Consider the following 22,544-nt stretch of genomic DNA (forward strand, 5'->3'; position numbering starts at 1 on the left):
AGCATACTAAGAATAAAAGGAATTAAGATTCCCTTTAAGGGCACTATATATATCCTCTATTAGATCCATATGTTACTAAGGTATAATTAAATAATAATCTAACCTAGTATAATAATTTAGTCCTAGGAGAAAGATATAGTTAAGGCATGGGCTAGAGTAACCTTAAGGCTATAAGCTTTTATAAGTTCTTATAAAATAATATTCCCTTTAGAGCCTATATCTACCATAGCTTTAATAACTTTGCCCTCTAGGTTGTCAAGCCTTATAAGAATGCAAGGCAGTTCCTAGGACTAGGCGACTTTCTTGCCTTAGCCCTTAACTATTAATTTAATATTATTAACCATCTAATTAATTAGTTCTCTACTCTTAGCTATAGACGTGGTCTTTCTTAAGGTCTCTATCTAATCTTAATAAACCTCTATTATCCTTATTTCTTTATCTATTATACCCACATTGGTTATAATAATATAGTCTCTAGGCTAAAGGTCCTTTATATTATTATTAGTTTAATTAGTTTAGCTTATTTTATTAATAAGAATTAGATTCACGCCAGCTCTCTCGCTAATCACTGCCTAATAGGCTTCTCCCTAGTCTTACTCGCTAACTTAGACCGCATTAGCACTATAGGCCTTCTAATCAGATAGTCCCTACCCTTCTCTAGTAATATATAGCGCGGGTTTAATATAAGTAATCTATTCTATACTATTAGTAATATCTTAATAATCTTCTATTACCTCTCTACCTAATTAGGGTAATAATATAAATAACTTATTAGCTAGAATTAAGATCTTCTTTATTTAATAATTATCTCTTAGCTCTTATATAATTAAAGCCTACTTTTCTTCTAGTATTTAGAACCTTTAGTTCTTCTCTTTATTCATAGCGGCTAGTTTCTTAATTAGAGTTAACTTCCTAATCAGCTAAGTAGCTTCTTATATTTCAGCAATATCTTCGACATAGACTCTCTTCCTTGCATTAGCATTAATAATAATAATCATAGTAGTAAGCATCTAAGGCGCCTCTGCTTAATTAGATAGTATAGGGTCTTTATTAACTAAGATCATATTAATAGAGGTTCTAGGCGGCAGGTTCTAACTATCTAGGATATCTTAGTCTCTACGCATAATTTCCTTAGGTAATTAATCAAACCCTTCTAGGGACCTATACTTTAGACAATAGAGATTTAAGGCCTTAGGGTTCTTTTAGATAAAATCATTAATAATATTATTCTCAGGCTAAGTTAGTATAAACCTAAGTCTAGCTTTATTATAATATTTAAGCCACCTCGCTAGTAGGTATAAATCTAATTCTAAAAAGCATATTAGCTAATTATAAACAAGCTTTTAGACTTTAAACTTCTTAAATTAATATATAAGATTTAGCGGCAATATTATATTACCCCTTCTAAGGAGGGCTACTTTACCTTAAGGATTATAACTTATAATACTAGCGCTTTTATTATAAGCTAGGTTAATATAGGTATTAGGGAAGTGGTTTCTCCCTATATAATACTAATACGCTATATTATTTTAATATCTACCTCGCCTTAATCTATAGGCCGCATATATATAGAGATTCTCATAGTTCTAAGATTAATTAAATAAAATAGAGTTTATTCTAAAGGGCTAGCTTATTCCCGTAGTAGCCTACCTATTATTCTCCCTTTAAATAATCTATATAAGTTATAGCTATATCTCTTGCCCTTTTACTAGATTAATTAAGAGCTAGGTTAATTATATAGTAAGGTTATTAATCTTTAAGTTAATTACTTTATTAGGCTTCTTTCTTAGGATCCTAGGGGTCTTAGTGCTTTTCATAGAGGGATTAGAGCTCCTAGGAGGGGTTAGGGCCTAAGTAACCTTATAAGTATTATCTTTACTTTAAGAGTAATAAGTCTTTTAAATCTCAATCTTATTTTCATAATACTATTTAATTATATCTATAAGGTTATAATAGCTTATAATAATAAGTTCTCTAATATTTTTATTATACCTTTTATAGATCTAATTAATAACTTCCTTAGGTAGTGCTTTATAGATAACTCAGGATTATATACGGGAGTTTATTTAATTCTTATTAGTCTACTTAAAGAGATATTAATATTTATTTAACTATTTAATAATAATATAAAAATTAACCTTTAGCTAAACCTTATTAAGTATTTTAAGCTTTTCTTTAGCTATTTCGGTTTAATTAAAGTCTTTATTCGCAAAGGACTCCTTTAGCTTCTCTTAGGCCTCCTCCTAGCTAAAGCCTTTTATAGCTTACTAGACCTCTCTCTTAATCTTAAGGTTAGTATATAATTTAAAGAGTCTTAGCTTTTTTTCTTTAAAAATATTTATAAGTTCTACTTATTAATTAAAGTTTTATAAATACTTGGTTATATCTTTCCCTTTAAAGGTAGGGAATAAGTAAAGCAGCACCGCAAATATAAGACCATTTAATTCTTTAGTTATAAGTTCTTAGAATAAGTTAAGGAGGGCCTTATTAATAGCTACCTTAGCGTTATTCTTAGCCTCTATGCCTTAGCTAGTATCGCTCTTTAGTATAAGGTTAGGGCCTTTATTATTCTAAGCTATTAGTTCGGTATCTATAGTTATTATTATTTAATTAAATAGTTCTAAGTTATTATAATATCCTTTTCTCCAATTCGCGCTAGCAAGAGGGTTAGGAGATCTTATTATAGGGGTTTCCTTAAATGCCATTAGGATCAAGATAAAAGCAATAAGGATTTCGCTTCTTATAAGCTACTAGGTAAGCATTCCAACGACTAAGACCTTTTATTATTACGTCATAAGTGCCTTTATAAGCAGTTTAAGTAAAGGTAGCTTACTAGCTCCGGTAAAGGAAGGTCCCTTCTGCGCTAGCTATAAGTTTAAAATGCCTGCTTTCTTAGTATCTATAGTAAGTAGGTTTTTTCTATAACTAGCATTTACTTTATATAGGGCGCGGGAAGGGTCTATATTAACTCTAAGTATCTAGGGTAATCTAATTAAATAATTCTAATCTTTTAGTAATTAAGAGAGAGGCAGAATTAAGCTATCACTAATTTTAATAATAACTAGGCGATTTTTAGGGTCCTCCTAATTACCTACTTTATTTCTCTATTATAATTCTTTAATATCTTATATTTTTAATCCCATAGAGGTAATTATATTTATAGTCTATTAATTAGCAATATAGAAGTATGCTTTTTTATCTAGTTAATTAATTTAACTAACTTAGGTATATACCAACTATTAGAAAAGTAAGAGTATTAAAAATCCTATATAGGGGCATTAGATTTATTAGAGAAACATAATATACTATCTATAGCTAAAACTTAGAATATAATTTTCTTTAAGTAACTTTTAAAAGAGGGATTTTATATACTTCTTTATAAACTAAATACTATATAAAATAATAAAGGCAATTAATTAAATAATAGTAATAAAAGTCCTTTTTAGGAAAAAAGCCTAAAGCTCCCCTATTTCTAAATTATCCCTAAAGAAAATAGTAATAGTTAGAGGTCAAAGGCCTCTAACTCCTTTTCTATATATAAGAAATTACCTAATAGCCTAAAACAGCTTAGCACTTATTTCCCCTAACTTAATACTTTTAATATAATATATATAATAATAAGTATTATAATTGTATAAATATTATAAAAATTATTTAATTTATATCTTTTTTATTTAATTAATTATTTCTTAATTACTTAATATATTATAAGCTTTTATTAAATCTAAGATATTTTTTATTTTTTAAGTTATATAAAATAATCCTAAGTTAAATATTTAATAAGCTATAATTATTAATAAAGTTTATTATTTTATTTTATATTATTTATAATATAATATTTAATTTAAATATAATATTATTTAGAAATTAGATTAATTATTTAATTTAAAAAAATAAACTTTTATTAATTTTATATTTAATTTAAATTTATATAAACTTCTTTTTTAGCTTTATAATATTAAAAAAATAATTATTTAATTACTTAGTAATTATAATATATTATTAATTAATATATATTAAGCTTTAAAATCTATTAAATAATACTTAAAGCTTAAAATATATTTTTTCTTAAAAATATAATTATTAAAAAATGAAATATAAAAGTTTATTTATTATTTATAATTAATTTTAACTTATAATAAATATAATTATAAAATATAATATTTAATTAAATAATATTTATAATTTTAATAAAATTAATTTTTATATAAATATAATTATAAATAAAATAATTATTATAAGCTTAAAAAAATATTTAAAATTAAAATTAATTTAATTTAAAAATTAAAAATAAATTATAATTATTTAAATAATTAATATAAAAAACTAAATAATTTAATTATTTATTATTAATATAAATTAATATTATTTTATTAATTAATATTTAAAAAATAACTTTTTATATTAAGCTTTTAATTAAAGCTTATATATTTTATAAGACTTAAGTAAGTTATAATTTATTAATTAAAATAAATATAATATATTTTTTAATTTAATTAATTAAAAATTAAAATATTTAAGATTTTTTTTATTATTTTATAATATTTTAAATAATTAAATACTTATAATAATTTAAAATAATTAAATTAATAATAAATTTAATTTTAAATAATTTAAATATTTTAATTAATATTTAATTAATTAATTAATTAATTTTTATTATTTTTTAATTTTTAATAATTATAAAAATTAATATTTTATTAAATTTAAAAAATATTATAAAAAAAATTATTTAATTTTATATATTATTTTATTTATTTTATTTATTTTATTTATTTTAATTTCTTAAGATTAAATATTTTAATATATTAAAATAAATTTATAATTAAAAAATAAAATATTTAATTAAATATTTTATAATTTATATTTTAAAAATTAAAAATTTTTTAATTTTTTATATAATATATAAAATTATTATAATTAAAAATAAAATTAAAATATTATTTAAAAAAAATTAAATTTATATTTTACTTTAAAAAATATAATTTTAAAATTTAATATATAATTTTAAATATTAATATTAATTAAAAAAATATTTAATTAATTAATTTTATAAGTTTTAAAAATTTTAAAAATTATATTTAAAATTTATTTTTAATTTAAAGATTTTAAAAAATAAATTAAAAAATATTAAAATATTTTTTTAAAATTAATTTTTAAAATTTTAAAATTTTTTAAAATAAAAATAAAAATAATTATATATTAAATTATTTTATTAATTATTAAAAATAAATATTTTAAAAAATATATAAAATATTTAAATAATATTAAAAAATAAAAAAAACTTAATTATAAAAAAAATTATAATAATAAAAAAAAATAATTAATTAAATAAATATTAATATATAAATAATAATTAAATTATTATAAAATAATATTAATAAAAAATTAATATAATTAAATATTTAATATTATTATATTTATAATTAATTTAATTATAAAATAAAAATTTATTAAATATTAATTAAAATATTTAAAAAAAATATAATAAATAATTTTATTTAATTAAATAATTTATAATATTTTTATTATAATTTTTATAAAAAAAATTAAAAAAAATATAATATTTATTTAATTATAATATTTATTTATTATATATATTAATATTAATTAATTTATAAAATTATTTAATATTTTAATTATTAATAATATATATATAATAAATAAATTAATTAAATAAATAAATTATTTTTATTATTTTTATAATAAAAATTATAATAAAAATATTATAAATTATTTAATTAATTAAAATTATTTATTATTTTTTTTTTAAATATTTTAATTATTATTTAATAAGTTTTTATATTATAATTAAGCTTATTATAAATATTATAATATTAAATATTTAATTATTTTAATTTTTTTTAATTATTATTTTATAATAATTTAATTATTATTTATATATTAATATTTATTTACTTAATTATTTTTTTTTATTATTTTAAATTTCTTTTTTATAATTAAGTTTTTTTTATTTTTTTAATATTAATTAAATATTTTATTTATTTCTTAAAATATTTATTTTTAATAATTAATAAAATAATTTAATATATAATTATTTTTTTTTTTTAAAAAAAAAACCTTAAAGCTTTAAAAATTAATTTTAAGAAATTCTTTTAATATTTTTTAATTTATTTTTTAAAATATTTAAATTAAGATTTAATTTTAAATATAATTTTTAAAATCTTTAAAATTTAAAAAATTTAAAACTTAATTTTTTTTTTAATAAATATTAAAATTTATAATTATATATTAAGCTTTAAAATTATATTTTTTAAATTAAAAAAAATATATTTAATTTTTTTAAAAGTTTTTTTAATATTTTTTTTATTATAATAATTTTATATATAATATAAAAAATTAAAAAAATTTTAATTTTTAAAATATAAATATTAAAATATTTAATTATTTTATTTTTTAATTATAAATTTATTTTAATATATTAATATATTTAATATTAAAAAATTAAAATAAATAATATAAATAAAATAATATATAAAATTAAATATTTTTTATTTTTATAATATTTTTTAAATTTAATAAATTAATAATTTTTATAATTATTAAAAATTAAAAAATAATAAAAATTAATTAATTAATTAATTATATATTAATTAAAATATTTAAATTATTTAAAATTAATTTTATTATTATTTTAATTATTTTAATTATTTTAAATTATTATAATAATTTAATTATTTAAGAAATTATTTTTTTAATATTAATTAATATAATAATATTAATTTATATTAATAATAAATAATTAAATTTTTTAATTTTTTATATTAATTATTTAAATAATTATAATTTATTTTTAATTTCTAAGTTATATTAATTTTAATTTTAAATACTTTTTTAAACTTATAATAATTATTTTATTTATAATTATATTTATAAAAAAGCTTATTTTATTAAAATTATAAATATTATTTAATTAAATATTATATTTTATAATTATATTTATTATAAGCTTAAATTAATTATAAATAATAATTAAATCTTTATATTTAGCTTTTTAATAATTATATTTATAAAAAAAATATATTTTAAGCTTTAAGTATTATTTAATAAATTTTATAGCATAATATATATTAATTAATAATATATTATAATTAATAAGTAATTAATTAATTATTTTTTTTATATTATAAAGCTAAGAGAGAAATTCTTATAAATCTAAGCTAAAAATAAAATAAATAAAAATTTATTTTTTTAAATTAAATAATTAATATAATTTCTAAATAATATTATATTAAGATTAAATACCTTATTATTTATAATATAATACTATTTAATTAATCTTATATATATTTATAATATATTAAAGGCTTAATCTTAGCTTATTTTAAAGAGCCTAAAGGTTTTATAATTTTATATAATATATCTAGGGGTTATAGTTAAAGGGTTAAAAAGTCTAATATTACTAAGCTAGTTATAGTAATAACCTAAGTTATCTTAGTTATATAACTAGCCTGATTTGCTAACCCTATAGCTAATTAGCTAATTAGCCCGCAGAGGGCTATTTCCTTATTTAGGTATATAATAAAAGGGTAAGAAGTATTTTAGCCTTATAATTAGATTATAATATACTAGGTAATTAAGAATTAATTAATTAAATAAAAATAATATAAGTTAAGGGATTTTTAGTTTACTTATTTAATTAGTTTACTTACTATATATATATATTAATATTATTATTATTTTTTTAATTAAAATAGCTTAAATAAATATTATAAATAATTAATTAATAAATAAGCTTTATTAATAATTATTAATAACAATTACTTAAATAATTATTATATTTAATATTATTTAAAATAATCTAAGTAATTCTTTAAATAAAAGTTATTAATATATAATTATTATATATTTTTTAAGAAATAAATTAATTATATTAAGTTTATATTAATAAAAAAATAAAATATATAATACTTAAATAAGAGGGTTATTATATCTAATAATATACTTAAAGGTATTAAATTTAATAAAAGTATATTACTAATTAAAGTAATTATTATATAAAAAAATATAATATAAATATTTTATATACTTAGGGGTATTATTTTTAATTATTTTATTTATAAGTCTTAATTATAATAATTATATTAGTAATTATAATTATTAAAAAAGTAATTATTATAATTACTATATATTAAGGGTAATTACCTTACTTAATTAGTAATAAGTTATAAGGCTCTATAGTATATATAATAAGTATATATTAAGCTATAATACCTAGTATAACTAGTTTATCCCTTAGGAAATATATAATTATTATAACTTGGTTTTTATATTTATTTATTTCTTTTTCTAATAGTTATATTATAGCTTAGTGAGTGAGGTATATAGAGAATAGATATTAAGGGGATAGAAGATAAGTTAATAAGGCTTCCTTTTATGTCTTAGGATGAAATATCCGCCTAGGCGCCTCCTTACCGGTGCCTACCATATGGTACCCTCCGGCATCACCAGCTGCCGAATAACTCGGCGATGAAACTCAATCTTCTGGCTCAGCTAACCCATCAAGGGCCTGGTTTTAACAATAATAAAGAACACATTGTCAACACGTCATAGCATCATATCAGAGACGAAACTCAAGCACGCCAAAATCCATTTCCGTTTCTAGAACCGAGCTCCTGTTTGTCTAAGCTGGGTTGGTGCTGAGGTCGGGCAGAGGGACCCGGAGTTCAGGCTGAGGCGGGCTGAGCTTGGGCTGAGGTGCCTGAGCAGGCCCATTTTTGGGATTGCATGCCCCTGTAGTAAGAGTCCCCTGCCGGGACCAGATCTGGGACCGCGTCCCTGTTTTGGGCCCCGATTAGACTTTCCTACTGCCTCAACTGCGAGATGGTATAGTCCTCAATGCACGAGGACGAAGTAAGATGCACGGATCTGCTCGCATGATTGTTGGTATGAGGTACCCCTAGTAAATCTCATCCCCTTACCGCCAACGCTCGTGCCTCATACACTACGGGTTGCCTTGATTAGCAGCGGTAGTAGACAGGATTGATTCGAAATTCAGAAGCCTTCAAGGCATTGCTTCTATGCCATCGGTCTGGCATGTAGTGGTCAGAAGCCGACAAGTTACTGCGACATCATTGTGCTGTTGTCACAGGAGCCGAATTTGCGAATTGTCTGCTTCTGCAAGTTGCCGGTCATAATACGATCTTCTGACTCAGTTAATCCATCAAGGGCCGGGCTTCTACTATATTAAGGAACATATTGTTAACACATCATAGCATCATATCCCAATGCTAACACAGTGGCCTTTTTTTAACCTTCTGCTACCTACGCCGGTCATAATACAAACTTGGAGATTGTTGGTCCAACCCTCTCACATGTCATCACAGCCCTGGTTTTGTTTTTGTAAAAGGGAGGCTTGTTTTGGCTGTTCTACAAAAGATCCATGAGATGAGGGATTTCCTCTTGCCTCTACATCGCCTCGAGCTCCAAGCTGGTAGAAGTATTCGCTACAATCAATGATGTATATTTCCTGGTGATCAATGGCTTGTAACCTCACTGCGTTTCAGTTCCCAGCTGGTAGCAATTATGTAGGCAAAAAGACTGCGCCGAGACTACGCAATAGTTCATCAAGCTGCTGAGCTAACCGGGTATGCGAGGGACTTACAACCGTGGGAGACAAGCCGTTGGGTTTCTTTTACGTTGTTGATTTCCAGGCCTTGTATCTTTCTATCTCACCTGGAGCAAAGAATAAAGATTTCTTGTTGCGTAGGAACACTTCGTCCCCACTCAAGAGATGCCCTGTTGGAGGCCGCCGGTCAGGGGGGTAGGGGTGTGTGCAGAAGAGATCGTTCCCGGGCAGTTTTGGCGCAACCGAGCGTGACGTCGGGACCTTTTGCCCTCGTGCCCCAATCCGGAGTGGCTGTGAGCAGTATATATGTACTCCGTATCAGCAGAGCACTGTAGCCCCCGTCGGTGAATGAAGGGATGGAGCTAATACTGAGGGATTTTTCTGAACCAATGGCCTCCTTGCCCTCGTCTTGCGCTCAATTCGTCCGAGAGCCTCAAGCTCAAGCCGGCGGAAGAGAATCAGATGAACTTGACTCGCAAGCCAAAAGCTAGCATTCGCCTTTGATGGTGAGGCCCACACCTCTTGGAAAAACGAATTTCACTTGCGCTGCGGGCGCTCTGGGCGGCTGGGTGCATTGGCTTGTGACAGCTCAACTCGTTGACGCGGCCTGGGTCTGGCCGTACCTATATGATCGGAAAGAGGGAATTAGCTAGGAAGGGGGAAAAAAGAAAAGAGAAAGAAAGAATCTGCTCGAGAAACGTCCTGTAGTCAATAATGGACTTGACGCCACTTTTCAAGTAAGGTCAAAGGTAGCCAGAACAGATTAGATGCTCGCTGTGGTTGATATGCCGTTACCTAGGTGCCTTCTTCAAACGTTGATGAGAGAAATATCCCTGCAACAAATCATAATTTGATCCCGGTACCGGCTAAGAATATCCCGCAGGTCAGCGCGTCAGCCGGACCGGACCCTGAGGCACCAAACGTCAGCGCAAGGAGAGATCGGGACCAAAGGTAGTGCGTTGCCAGACAATGAAACAAGCATCGCCAAGTTCGCGCTTGGCGTGCCAAGCTTTCTCGCTAAGACGGTCCTAGCGCTATTGAACCTGTCAGTAGATGCTTTCTATATTCGCACCCCACCAACCTGGTCCAATGTGAGCTCGTCGGCAGAGTTCTCCTGGGACCCTCTCCCTCCTCAGAAGCTCTATCTTCGCAAAGTCATTGAGGTAAGAGACGTTGCGGGCATGACGGAAGTATATACTTTCGGTTGCTTATTTCTTAAAAGGTCATTTTTTATTATTGATAAATAGAATACTCCGAGGCCAACCCGGGAGTTAGTGCAGAGTTACAAGCGGGTTTGCCCTTGAGCCATTTTCCGGGTGATAAACGGGTTCCCCCATCTGGACAATCCAGTGTGACATCAAGAGGCCGCCAATGCCCAAATGATGGTTGGGGGCTGTGTCAAGCACTTGGGGCCCAGACGTGAGTCGCTGGAATCCACTTATTGGACGGGGAGAATGCATCTTCCCGGGAAACCAAACCTCCTTATCTCAAAGCTGGAATTTAGTTAGCAAGAGATAAAATCAACTGAGCTTGGCGGCAGGGGGTTCTCGCGGGCGGCAAAGATCCCTCACCCAACGGCTCCATGCAAGTCACTAAAATGAGATGGCTTAAGGGTTAATCATGTCACCCCGCCTCCCCCCCTTTTGCTGACATCGTTATTTTTATGCATGATATGTATCCAGCTCCTTTGACATGATGACCAGGTACTCTTGCTCCTTGGGCATCTGAGTTTCCTGGCCGTCCCTCTCGTCCCGAGATGGATCCTGTGCCCGCTTGCTCTAATGGCACCAACCCAGATGACGGCTCATCGGTTTCTTCAACCAGCGACGATGAAGACGACCTTTCTGACGAAAGGCACTCGCCTGCCTTGTACGAAAGTGTCGATACTTCCGAGGCGAGCGGATCACAGGGCAGGCGGGCTTTTCGGAACGTGAGCTGGCGTCTGAGAGGTGAGGAATTATCCGCCAATACAAGAGGAGAAAAAACAACTGCTAATGAATGGACCGTCGGCTGCCAGATGCAATGCAGCGAGCACTGCATATTTGGAACTCCCTCAAAGACGCCATCCACCGACGACGAACGAGATTGCGCGCATCCATCATGGTAGCTCAGCCTCTGGAAGAACGCCTGGAGTCCCTAAACGATAGCGGGGAGGCGAGAGCGACTCTTGCGGGACAGGTTGGAGCGATGCTCGTGTCCTCCTGGATGAACACCCTCCTCGTGTTTGTCCTAGTCGGCGCTGTAACATATCTGGCCGGGATGAACCCGCTGTTGGTCTTCACGCGCAATGCGATCGCGATCGTGCCCTTGTCTGCCCTATTGACTGATGCGACGGAGCGGATTGCTGCAGTGGCGGGTGATACTGTCGGGGCGCTTTTGAACATAAGCTTCGGTAATCTGGTCGAGCTAATACTATTGTAAGTCAGGGAGATTTTAAACTACTCTGATGTTGATAGGCTGACATTCTGGAGTGGGTGAGTGATGGAGTCATAGGAACCCAGCAGTGCTAACCACAAGCAAGTATCGCCTTGGCCAACAATCAAGTCTCTATAGTCCAGGCTTCCATCCTCGGGTCCATTCTTGTCAATCTGCTCTTGATCCTTGGCTCCGCCCTTCTGGCAGGTAGCAGCGTTAACATCAATCCCGTCTACAACACTGTAGAGGCACAGCTGCTTGCTTGTCTGCTCTTTGTGTCTGTCTTTGTCCTCCTGATGCCTGTGAGTCTCACGGTGAATCCTCTACGCTACACAATAACTAAAAATCAACAGACAGCTTTTATGTATACCCTCGACAGCCGAAAGGACGATAGTGGCACGGCCCTGCAAATGAGCAGGATTTCGGCGATGATTGTATTGCTAATTTACATATTATACTTCGTGCACGAGATTAAATCGCGCTCAGACGATGAAGTAACCATCACTACGCCGCATACCCTGGACATTGAGAGCGGCCAAGGCATGACTGGCGAGCCTCCCTTCCGTCGGCCTCCTCTTCATCAGGGCTCGCAAATTCTGCCTCCTCGCACAATTCGTTTCGCAGATGAAGACGACGCCGCAAGCACCACTCACAAGGCGAACAACGCGACAGAGATGGAAATGGTAGAATTAGAGTCCGACGTCAACTTTGCCGCGCACCGCGGACGCAGCAGCGGAGGCACCTGGAACGGCACTACTCGACCGAGCCCTTACCAACTCGTAGATGGTTCGTGCAGACACTCCCGGTCACTCTCCCTCAGCTCCAACCGAGGATACCGCAGCCAAGACTCCTCTGTGAGCGGCGAGGGGCGGCATCTCACTGCATTTCAACTCCTGAGGGATAACCGCGCGAACATGGACCATTTTGTGCACGACCAGCCGCAGCAGCATGGCGATAGGATGGCTGCCGTGGCCATGCTGATAGTTACTTCGGTGCTCATGTCGATGTGCGCCGAGTTCCTCGTCGGCGCCATCGACGACGTCACGCACGAAGGCGGCCTGTCAGAGCCGCTCATCGGTCTCATCATCCTGCCCATTGTCGGCAACATCGCCGAATACGTCACCGTTGTGACTGTGGTGGCCAGGGGAAAGCTTGACCTTGCCATTGCTGTTTCTGTTGGCTCGGCCATTCAGATCTCCATGTGCGTCACCCCCCTGACTATTATGGCGGGATGGGCGCTGCAGCGGAACCTGGGCTTGACGTTTAATGTCTTTGAAATTGTGACGCTTGTTGGGTCGGTTCTATTGGTGAACTTGCTCATCCTTACTGAAGGGAGCTCGAGCCTGAGGACGAGCGGCTTGAAGGGGGCGTTGATGTGTGCTTGTTACGTGATATTTGGGTAAGTCATGCCCTCCCCCTGTAGAATGATTGCTGATGAGGTAAAAGTCTGGGGGCGTATCTTTCTCCTTAGCTAAAGGAGGCCCGATGAAATGGCCATGTTGTCGGGCCAAGCTGTAAGGGGATGAGAGTCTGGATGTGGATAGTCCCGAGGCGGAAGGTGCAGGAAAACATCAGGAGGTAAAGTTTGGTACCATCTGCAAATGCTTTTTATTCCATTAGTAATAGTAAATATTTGTGATGGAATCAACGCCTCGGTAGCGAATCCCGGCACTGTTGGCTGAGTAGGCCGCGTAACTAACTAACCGCCTTATAGCTGGTTGGGCGCTCCACCCAGCCAACGGGGAGTACAGTTACCCATCTACCAGGTTAGGTTGATTGAGTGTTCGGGGATAGCGCATGAATTGGAGGTAACGTCTACTAACATTGTTTCCCGGACCTGAGATGGTTCAGATTAGGACGGGGTTGGAATAACTATTTGGAATCGACAAGTGGGCCAGCCCCGGACTATACCATTATGGGCAGCTTATGAAATACTTATAGGGGCTTAGAGCTCGCCTCTTTATTAATGCCAGAGAATAAGCATAGCCCAGGTAGGAAGGTATATTATACTATCCCGTCTATATTTAATTAGTTTATTATACAGGTCGTGGCTAATTAGCTTTCCTATCCTTTGCGTTCTACTTATATTTAGGTAGCCTAAGTATCTCTTAGAATATTTATCTTTATTAAGATAGGTTAAATATCCTTAGCTATATTATACCTTTAGTTATCCTAAGTATTATATTTAATATATTAATAAAGTAGGTATATATTATAGCCTAATATGTGCTTATAATATATACTATAAAGCCCTATAACTTCTTATTAATTGAATAAAGTAATTACTCCTAATACTTAGTAATCATAGTAACTACCTCCCTAATTATTATAATTACTTATATAATTATTATAATTAAGACTTATAAATAAAGTAATTAAAAATAATACCCCTATATATAGAAAATATATTTATTATATTTTTTTCTATAATAATTATATTAATTATTAACATAATTTAACTCTATTTAATAACTTTAAATATATTATTAAATATAATAACCCACTTATTTAAGTATAATATAACTAATCTTTTTATTATTATAAACCTAGTATAATTAGTTTATCTCTTAGGAATATATATAATTATTATAAATAACTTATTTAAATTTTCTAAAATAAGAAGGACTTTTAGTATTTTTATATAAATAAGTTAATTAATACTAACATAAGTACTAGTTCTTATAAGCTAAGCTCTATTAAGTATTATATTAACTAAGTTAAGCTTAGTAAGCCTTTATTATATATTATAATATAAGTTATTATAAGAGATAGTAGTAACTAAATTAGGTTATATAGAGGAAGCTTATTTAATTTTTAATAGCTCTTCGTAAGAGTCTATAGGTCGGGCCTTATATTTTATATTTATTAGTTTAACTTTGCGCGGAATATTAATACGGCATAAGAGGGGCATATATAATGGAACTTCCTTGTCAAGCACAGGGTGGTCTAGGTTGGCAATGACGAGACTTAAATAATGCGGCGCGATTTACATAAACATTTGTATAGTAGGAGGCATTATTAGACAGTTTGAAATAGCTATTTACTGCTGGTTATTGGTAATATTTGCAGGGTTTGTTGTAACGAACGTCACTCGATCTTCATCGGCTGCAAGGTAAACATTGTTACCCCTGCACGTTGCAATCACCGCAGCAAGACCAGCAAAGAAAGCAGCAACAATTGTAGCAGGTGGGTTACCATTGTTGCCACTGCCGCTAGGTTGCATCATGAGAGATCTTCCATTGGGCAGCTCCAGCTGCGAAGAAGCTGTAAGGTCCGGGAGTGTGATTTTGCCTGATGGGAAACGCGCCTTCAAATATTGAATAGCGTCTGCACCGCGGATGACAAGTGTGAAATCGTATCCGTCTGCTAATGCCCGCAAGATTGAGTCATAATTTCTTGGATCGACCAAGAAAGTCAATCCTCGACTGTACCGCAGCTTCGAATCCGGGTCAACCCAAAATACATAAGGAGTTCCACGATAGACAGTGGCACAGGGGCTGCTTTTGTTCATCAGACTCTGTCCCCCAATTGTGCTGACAAGGCTGGTTTGCGGCAACCATGTTTTTCCATCCGTGGTATTAGTATACCAGAGTCCGTCATTGGCACTTCCATTCCAAAAAAGGGTTAATTGACTTCCACCTTCGGAAACATAGACCGCAGGGCTTGTGCAATTCAGAGCGCTACCCTTGATAGGAAAGGTTACCGAAATGACTTGGGACCATTTTCCGTTGCCGAAGATGGTCATCCATGTGCCATCTTGACCCGATCCGTTGAAGAATAAATAAAGTCGGTCATTAAAGACAGTCATGGCCGCACTGGTTTCAGTCCAAATGGACAGTCCCAGAGATGGAACATCCATTGGCTTTGCAAATGCATCCGCCGGAGTGCTCCAAGTTGTGTACCGTAACATGCCGTTATTACGACTGTTGTTCCATACGAGGTACAGAACGTTCTGGTAGACCGCGACAGCTGGGCTTGTCCATTTTGCAAAGGTTTCCGAAGTAGTACCCATGGACCGAGATACCGATTGCACTTGGGTCCATTTCCGACCATCTGGGGAAGCAGTCCACCAAGTTCCATCGTTCCCAACGCCGTTGAAAAAAACAAATATAGTATCGTGCCATACAACGGCGCATGGGGTCGTCCAATCAGCAATCCACATGTTTGATGCGCCGCTCTTCTGGAGTGAGTAAGAGGTCCACTGACTCTCATCTATGTTGAAAACATTATACCAGCCGCCATTCTTGGCTTGGCTGCTATAAAAAACATAGAGTTCCCCTTTGAATGCGACAGAGGATGCTCCTGAGTAGTTGAACACACTCGGAGAGGCCAAGGTCTTTTGTTGAGCCGTGTAAGACATAATGTATGGACAGATAAATGTTCTTGAAGATAAGTTGGTTGATAAAAGAGTAATAGTAGATGCTTGTCAGGAGCTAGATCTAATGATAAAAGAGCGTTTATATAATAATTTTGCTACTGTTGTCTACTTACTGCTTCATAACAAGTATGTCGGATATAGTTACAAGGGAAACTAACTCATAGCTGTGTTCAGCCAGCCACGTCTTAACATATCAAAGTTCTAGACTGCTAGTAATATCAGTCCTTCATAGCTATTATATTTAATTGGTCTATTACGATCTTCGCAGGTTGACTCCCGGTCATGAGCACACAAGTCAGCTTGAACCGTAGAAGGGACTGCAAGCCACCTTTAACATCACATGCCATTTCCCAGCTGAAATCTGATAACAACTCCTCCCTCGCCAAACTTTACTAAGTATGGCCAGCGGAGCCATCACCACGTCAACACAAATCCTAAATTAGGCGAGGCCTCATTTCTTCAACGCAGGTCGAGACCATAGACCAAGGAGGTTGGCTGAGACAGTCTGTGCGCCACCTAAAACTATTGATTTCAGAAAAGCGATCTGGAAATTTATCAGTAGTTTGTCGGGGGAAAGCAACACAAGCCACTGACCAACCAAACGGTCAGAACACAGCAATATCATAAGAGTCAAGGCCAGATCGTCTTTGAAATAACAGATACACAGCCGAAGACAAGCAACTATCAAAGCATTGGTATAGCGATGTCGCCCATTGCCAACCATCCGCCTCAAAAGCGGGTTGGAAGGAAACAGCACAGAGAGTCAGGTCAGGCCTCACACGACGCCAGCCAAATTGGGGAAACGTCACTCTCTCTGAAAATTGTACTAATCCATAAGAGGAAATCGTCACGGTCGAACAGTGACGGCATTGTTTCTTAGGTTTAACAAGTAGCTACAACAGAAGTACACATCTAATCATTAAAAAACCAAAGAATCTTCATACTTTCTAATGGCTAAGCTTCCAGAAAGATTCATATAGGATAAGAAATCTTGGTTGCGGTCTTGAAAACCTCAGTGCTGATTCCCTCCTGGAGTTAGAATGTCGCGATGGTCGAACACAACTACGCATCTGCCAAGATTTGAAAGACATTCCACAGCTATAAAGACCAGGTACAGTACATAAGGATACAAGTTCATTATTAGCGAATCCAGAGAGAAGAGACCAATGACTACTTGACAAGACTCATACGGACGTTTCCATTGGCGCCAGGCCCAAATTCCCCGTCGCGGATTAAGAAGAGCTTTAGGGGCCCGTTGACAAAGTGGATGAGGAAGCACCTGAAGCGCTTCCGAAGGCGACCGTCGACACGCTGGACGAGGGCGTCGGTATGGAGCTAGAGGGTTCACTGTTAGCCCGACGTCGACGAGGCTCTTTGAGAATTGGAATGAAGTTCTTGTCAACAGGAACGTACCTCGGCCTTCCACCACCTCGACCCGAGGATGGGTGAGAAGGCGGCTCGCTTCGAGCCGGCTGAGAAGAGTCTGAGGCAAATCCAGAGGGGCTTGAAGCAGGCGGAATTTGTCGGGACGTCGGCTCGTTTGAATGGGGCTGAGAAGGGTTGGAGCCGTATCTAGGGGGATTCGCGGTAGGTGCAGAGGGGGGAAAGGGCGCGAGGCCAGTGCTCTTCTTCCTGACGATGCACTGGGCAGTCTGCTTGTATTTGACGGTTGAGGTTACTTTGGTGGTCGTGGAGGCGATATGAACATATTCTCGGGTGGTGGTGATGTTGACGTCAACTATAACGATTTGAGGGATCGGGGCTTGCACAAAATCCGTTTCACGACATTGACCTGAGTTATTTGTAAGTGCGACTGACATTATAGTTCTTTCAAGGACTATATACCTTCGGTAGTTGTCGTCTCCGTTGAAACTTCGACCTCGGTATAAGTCCGAGTGGATGTGGAAATCGTCTTAAATTGTGTCAGAACAGAGTGTCGATTCATGCATGGAAGTTTAAGAGGCTACGCACCGTTACTTCCTCATAGACATGAGTGTTTGTGGAGTATATTGTGGATGTGTATGTGCTGATGACTTTGTTCTTTGCTGTCGCTGCGCAGGCTGTGATTGATTCATCACACTCGTCCATCAACTGCTCGATCTCTTCGGTTGTATTGGCAACCGCTGGCTGTTGGTAGAGTGTTTGCTGTCCGATATTGCCGTAAACTGCTGATGGATCTACGCAAAGGCATATGTGCTTAGTCTTGATACATTTTTCAACCCAGAAGTCCCGAGGTTAGAAAAGAGAGAACGTACCAGCACCAGCGAGAACAAGCTTTTGTTGCCCTACTGCAGCGAGAAGGGCCAATTGCAAGAATTGGTTGGACAGCATTTTGAGCGGTTCAAGGGTCCGACGAAGAAAGTGGTGAAGGCAGGAAGACAGAGAGGAGGGAGAATATGATAGGAAGAAGAAAGGCTACTCAGAGCAAGGCTCGGAGGCTGCTTAATAAACAGGCTGCATCCTCAAGACCCCTACCCTATTCTTTGCCCTTCACGGCAAGAACGAGACGAAGGGCGAGTCTAGATCGTCGGCCGCTGCCCCATCACTCAGCTCGCCTCAATTCAGTGTGGCGCCATGAAACATCTGCCCGTCTGTTGAGGGGTGCAACGCCAGCTGCTGAAATGAGCAATAGTCCGGGCTGGGGAGGAGGGGAGAAGAGAAGAGAAAAGAAAAGATTCTCGTAGCACGTATTGTAACTGTGATACGAAACTATCCTTTTCGGCTCTTGGAAGCGAGGCAGGCTAGGGATTCGATATACGCTATCTTTACGGTGTTAGAGCAATTATTACTGGTTCATCTATGCAAGGAAACCTTCAGTCAGCCGCTTGATTTCCAGAATGGGAAGATGGCTTGATATCACAAAAGGCTGCCTGTTCCCGACGAGTGATGAGGGGGCGGCGGCTACCAAACAAGGCATGGCGCTATTGAGAGGACAATAATTGCATGGAATGTATCAGGAGGGTCTATCAACCACTGCATATGTCTTCTGTCCAGCTCATGGGCCCCGATTCTTAGTAGGTGGAGTATGAGACGCATGCTCGTGAAAAGTCCTGTAATGTACAACGTTGGCTAGGTCTCGAACATTTCAGGACTCTTATTGCAAATACAGTTAGGCCTCCTGCACACCACGGCTCGGGTCACTTTCGTCACGCGAGGCTTGCGTGATAACACAAGGCATGTAGGAGAGCTGGTGATCCGTGCGTTGCTGGTTGTATGTTCAGCGATCTTCATCTGCATGAGGAGAGGAGAGCGTAGAGACTCATGGCTTAAACTACAGCTAATTTACTGCACTTATACCACTTAGGCATTAATGCATCAAGCGCATGTAATATAAAGGTGGCTGGCTGGAGTCCCGCCCAGGAATAGCGTCGGCCTATTGTGGCTGGCTGTATGCGGGGAAGGCCGGGACGTCTCAAGAGCGGCCCGTTGCGGTACGCCTAAATTGGTCACCCCTAGTCACCCAATCAATAGCGGATGACCCCGTTACATGACCTCCGCAGACCTCTTAGTCTAGTAATCCCTGATGTTAAGGTACCAGTAAGGTAAAGAGGCTATCAATCACAAGTAAGCCCTCATAGGTTCATATCCGGGTTGCCTCTGAAGTATCTGATCACTTTCAATACCTGCTGCCATGCGGAATTGGCAAAGCAAAACTGGCCACTCTGCGCCTCCAAGAGTTGTGGAGTATCCTCGCGGGTATCAATTGGTGAATGCCCTGTCTGACTTCTGCCGATGAGGCAGGAGTCTATGACGTGACTGCACTGTGTAGTATTATGCCACAGCGGTCATGCTTGTAATCGTAAAATGGCCAGAACGTTTCGACTCCACATGTCTCAGCTCAGCGTTCGTCTCGCCGGAGCTAGGTATTAAAAGAGCAGAGCTGGGCGAGATAGGAATTGAGGCTGCAGAACTTGTATCATGCCAGCTTTACACAAGGCATTACGACATTACATGGCCGTGTGTTCTAGACAGTCTAGACTACGTACGTTACTCATCCCTGAGCCCCAACAGTCCTATCAACGGTTGAATGGTCTCATATACGCATGTAGTGCGGCCAGAGACTAGTGTTTTGGTCAATGTGATATGCAGACCTAAAGAATGTGACAACATGTTAGCCACTCACGGCCCTGTATTGCCAAGGGCTGGATGAGTTTCTTGAGGCTGGCTGATTCAATACGCCACGAAAATTGCGACTATGACCTCTGTATTGGGCTTTCCTCCGTCACGAACGCTTTCTGTGCCGTGGCATCGTAAAGATGGTCTATGATTGTAATATTGAATCATTGTTTCACTTCTCTGGAAGTATTGCATGACTGATTCTGCCAGCTCACGTCCGGCCGGGCTCGATCACCATGATCCTCCGGCTATTGCCACTCCCGAATCGATAACGCCACGAGTGTATGGAATTGTATCACCCATCCCCATCCCCATCTAGATCTATGTAACCGCTAGAGTACGAAGGAGGACATTCATCCTTGGATCGTTCAGACTAATCAGAGTACTTAGGATGCGTTCTGTGTTTGTGTCCGACACTGACGCAATGCAAACGAGGTAAACTCCTTCATCAGCCCCTGTGCATGCCACTACCTTAAACATGTTGGGTTCAAGACTCCAGTGTGTTGTAGTTCTCTTACATCTACCCTACCCTCCTGATCCTGCAAGCTGCACAGCCTAGATCGTGTCTAGACTTTAAGCAATTGGTGGGAGTCACATCTAAAACAGTTACTCTCGAAGCCACATAAACACCTTGATAGCTGAGAACACACGCCACCTGATCTATCACATTCGAAAAATATCGTCCTCCGACATAATTCTCAAAATATCCTGCTCGCAATTCCAACCCACCGCTCCATTGGCTATCATAGTTTCCACTCTGCATCATCCCCTCCGGAAGCCGGAGCATCATGTCCGACAAACTGCATCATCCCAGTGATCACTTCAAAGAGATCCCTGTAGCTTCACTCAGTCTGAAGGCTACTCTTGTCGACGGCACAAGTATCAATCTGACCGTCTTCCCCGCCTCAACAGGATCCTCAGCAGTCACTGCATCGACAACTCTCACTGACACTGGCTTCTCATTCGAAATTAACACCTCGCTTCCAATTCAGGTTCTCCCGTCACGCAAAGCCTCCTCAACCCCCCAAATCTCGCCTTCTCCTAAAGCTCCGTCTTCCCCTGCAAGCCTGCCTTCGGACAAACCTCCGAAGCCAACCTGCGCAAGTTCGCCTCCTGGTGAACGTACAAGACCTAGCAAAATGTCCACCATCGTGAGTAGACGAGTTAATTCGACTGATGGCATGCGAAGTGGCTAATGCGTCTCCCAGAATCTGCCTTCCGACGTTGTCGCCATTGATACTAGCAACGGCAGCCTGCTGTTCTACGTTGCCCCTGACAGGAACGACAGCCGTTTGAGCTACCTCGAGTCCCCTGATGCCAAGGGTGGCGGCAACTATGAGGTCCAGAAAATCTTCACCGCAGCTGACAAGGCGAAGAAAAATAAGAAGGAAAACATCATTGTCTCTCCCAACAACAAGCAGGTTGCCGCCGTTACTTGGAACAGTGCCGAAGGTATCCAGGTAAGTTATCCACGCGCCTGGAACTCAACAGCAAGCCTAATTAATGGTACAGGTCCGTGTGTACTACGTGAACGAGAATGAGCATCTCCGGGAGGTTTGCAAAACCGGTGACGGCGATTGGTATATCGGTGCCCTCGGATTCAAGGGCAACACGATCAAGATCCGCCCCAACACGTCCATCTCTGCCTCTGTCCATGCCTACAGCCCCAGCCACTCCAGCCCCAGCCACTACAGCCTGAGGGTCTTCGCTGCTGAGGACAACCAGATCAACCACAGAAAGCTCCCTCAGATCTCCGTTTTCAGGTATGTCCTGAACGAGTCCAGCGAGAGCACTTGGCAAGGCGATCACATCACCAACGATATCGAGAGCTACTAAGCGGTGCTAAGTCCATCGGTGGGGCCATCAGGAAGTGGATGCTAGATACACGGGTGGATTTAGGGTGGCTAGAAAACGACAAGTTCAGTCAAGTTCCAAAATTGTGTATTTGCAACTTTAGGTTACTGTAGAAGCTGCTATAATTGAATTTGTCACTAAATATTATTTGCATTTATGTGAATTACCACACGTTGAACCCAAAACAATAAG

General features: G+C 35.9%; 3 protein-coding genes across 3 annotated transcripts; 2 read left to right on the forward strand and 1 right to left on the reverse strand.

The window, feature by feature from the left end:
- Positions 1-11,315: 11,315 nt before the first annotated feature.
- Positions 11,316-13,475, forward strand: NCS54_01079500 (Hypothetical protein; the record flags this gene model as incomplete). Its single annotated transcript, XM_053156090.1, has 6 exons — positions 11,316-11,538; positions 11,607-12,006; positions 12,046-12,063; positions 12,111-12,306; positions 12,358-13,403; positions 13,451-13,475. Exons 1-6 carry the CDS (start codon positions 11,346-11,348, stop codon positions 13,473-13,475), a joined length of 1,878 nt encoding a protein of 625 aa, XP_053012065.1. The 5' UTR covers positions 11,316-11,345.
- A 4,151-nt stretch (positions 13,476-17,626) lies between these two features.
- NCS54_01079600 (Hypothetical protein) lies at positions 17,627-18,713 on the reverse strand (the record flags this gene model as incomplete). Its single annotated transcript, XM_053156091.1, has 5 exons — positions 17,627-17,717; positions 17,796-18,174; positions 18,228-18,294; positions 18,354-18,559; positions 18,638-18,713. The coding sequence occupies 5 exons, from the start codon at positions 18,711-18,713 to the stop codon at positions 17,627-17,629; spliced, it is 819 nt and encodes a 272-aa protein (XP_053012066.1).
- A 2,573-nt stretch (positions 18,714-21,286) lies between these two features.
- On the forward strand, positions 21,287-22,334 carry NCS54_01079700 (Fucose-specific lectin; the record flags this gene model as incomplete). Its single annotated transcript, XM_053156092.1, has 3 exons — positions 21,287-21,649; positions 21,707-21,958; positions 22,011-22,334. The coding sequence occupies 3 exons, from the start codon at positions 21,287-21,289 to the stop codon at positions 22,332-22,334; spliced, it is 939 nt and encodes a 312-aa protein (XP_053012067.1).
- Positions 22,335-22,544: the final 210 nt, after the last annotated feature.

The sequence above is a fragment of the Fusarium falciforme genome, chromosome 8 (genome assembly GCF_026873545.1).
Source record: "Fusarium falciforme chromosome 8, complete sequence".
Taxonomy (NCBI): domain Eukaryota; kingdom Fungi; phylum Ascomycota; class Sordariomycetes; order Hypocreales; family Nectriaceae; genus Fusarium; species Fusarium falciforme.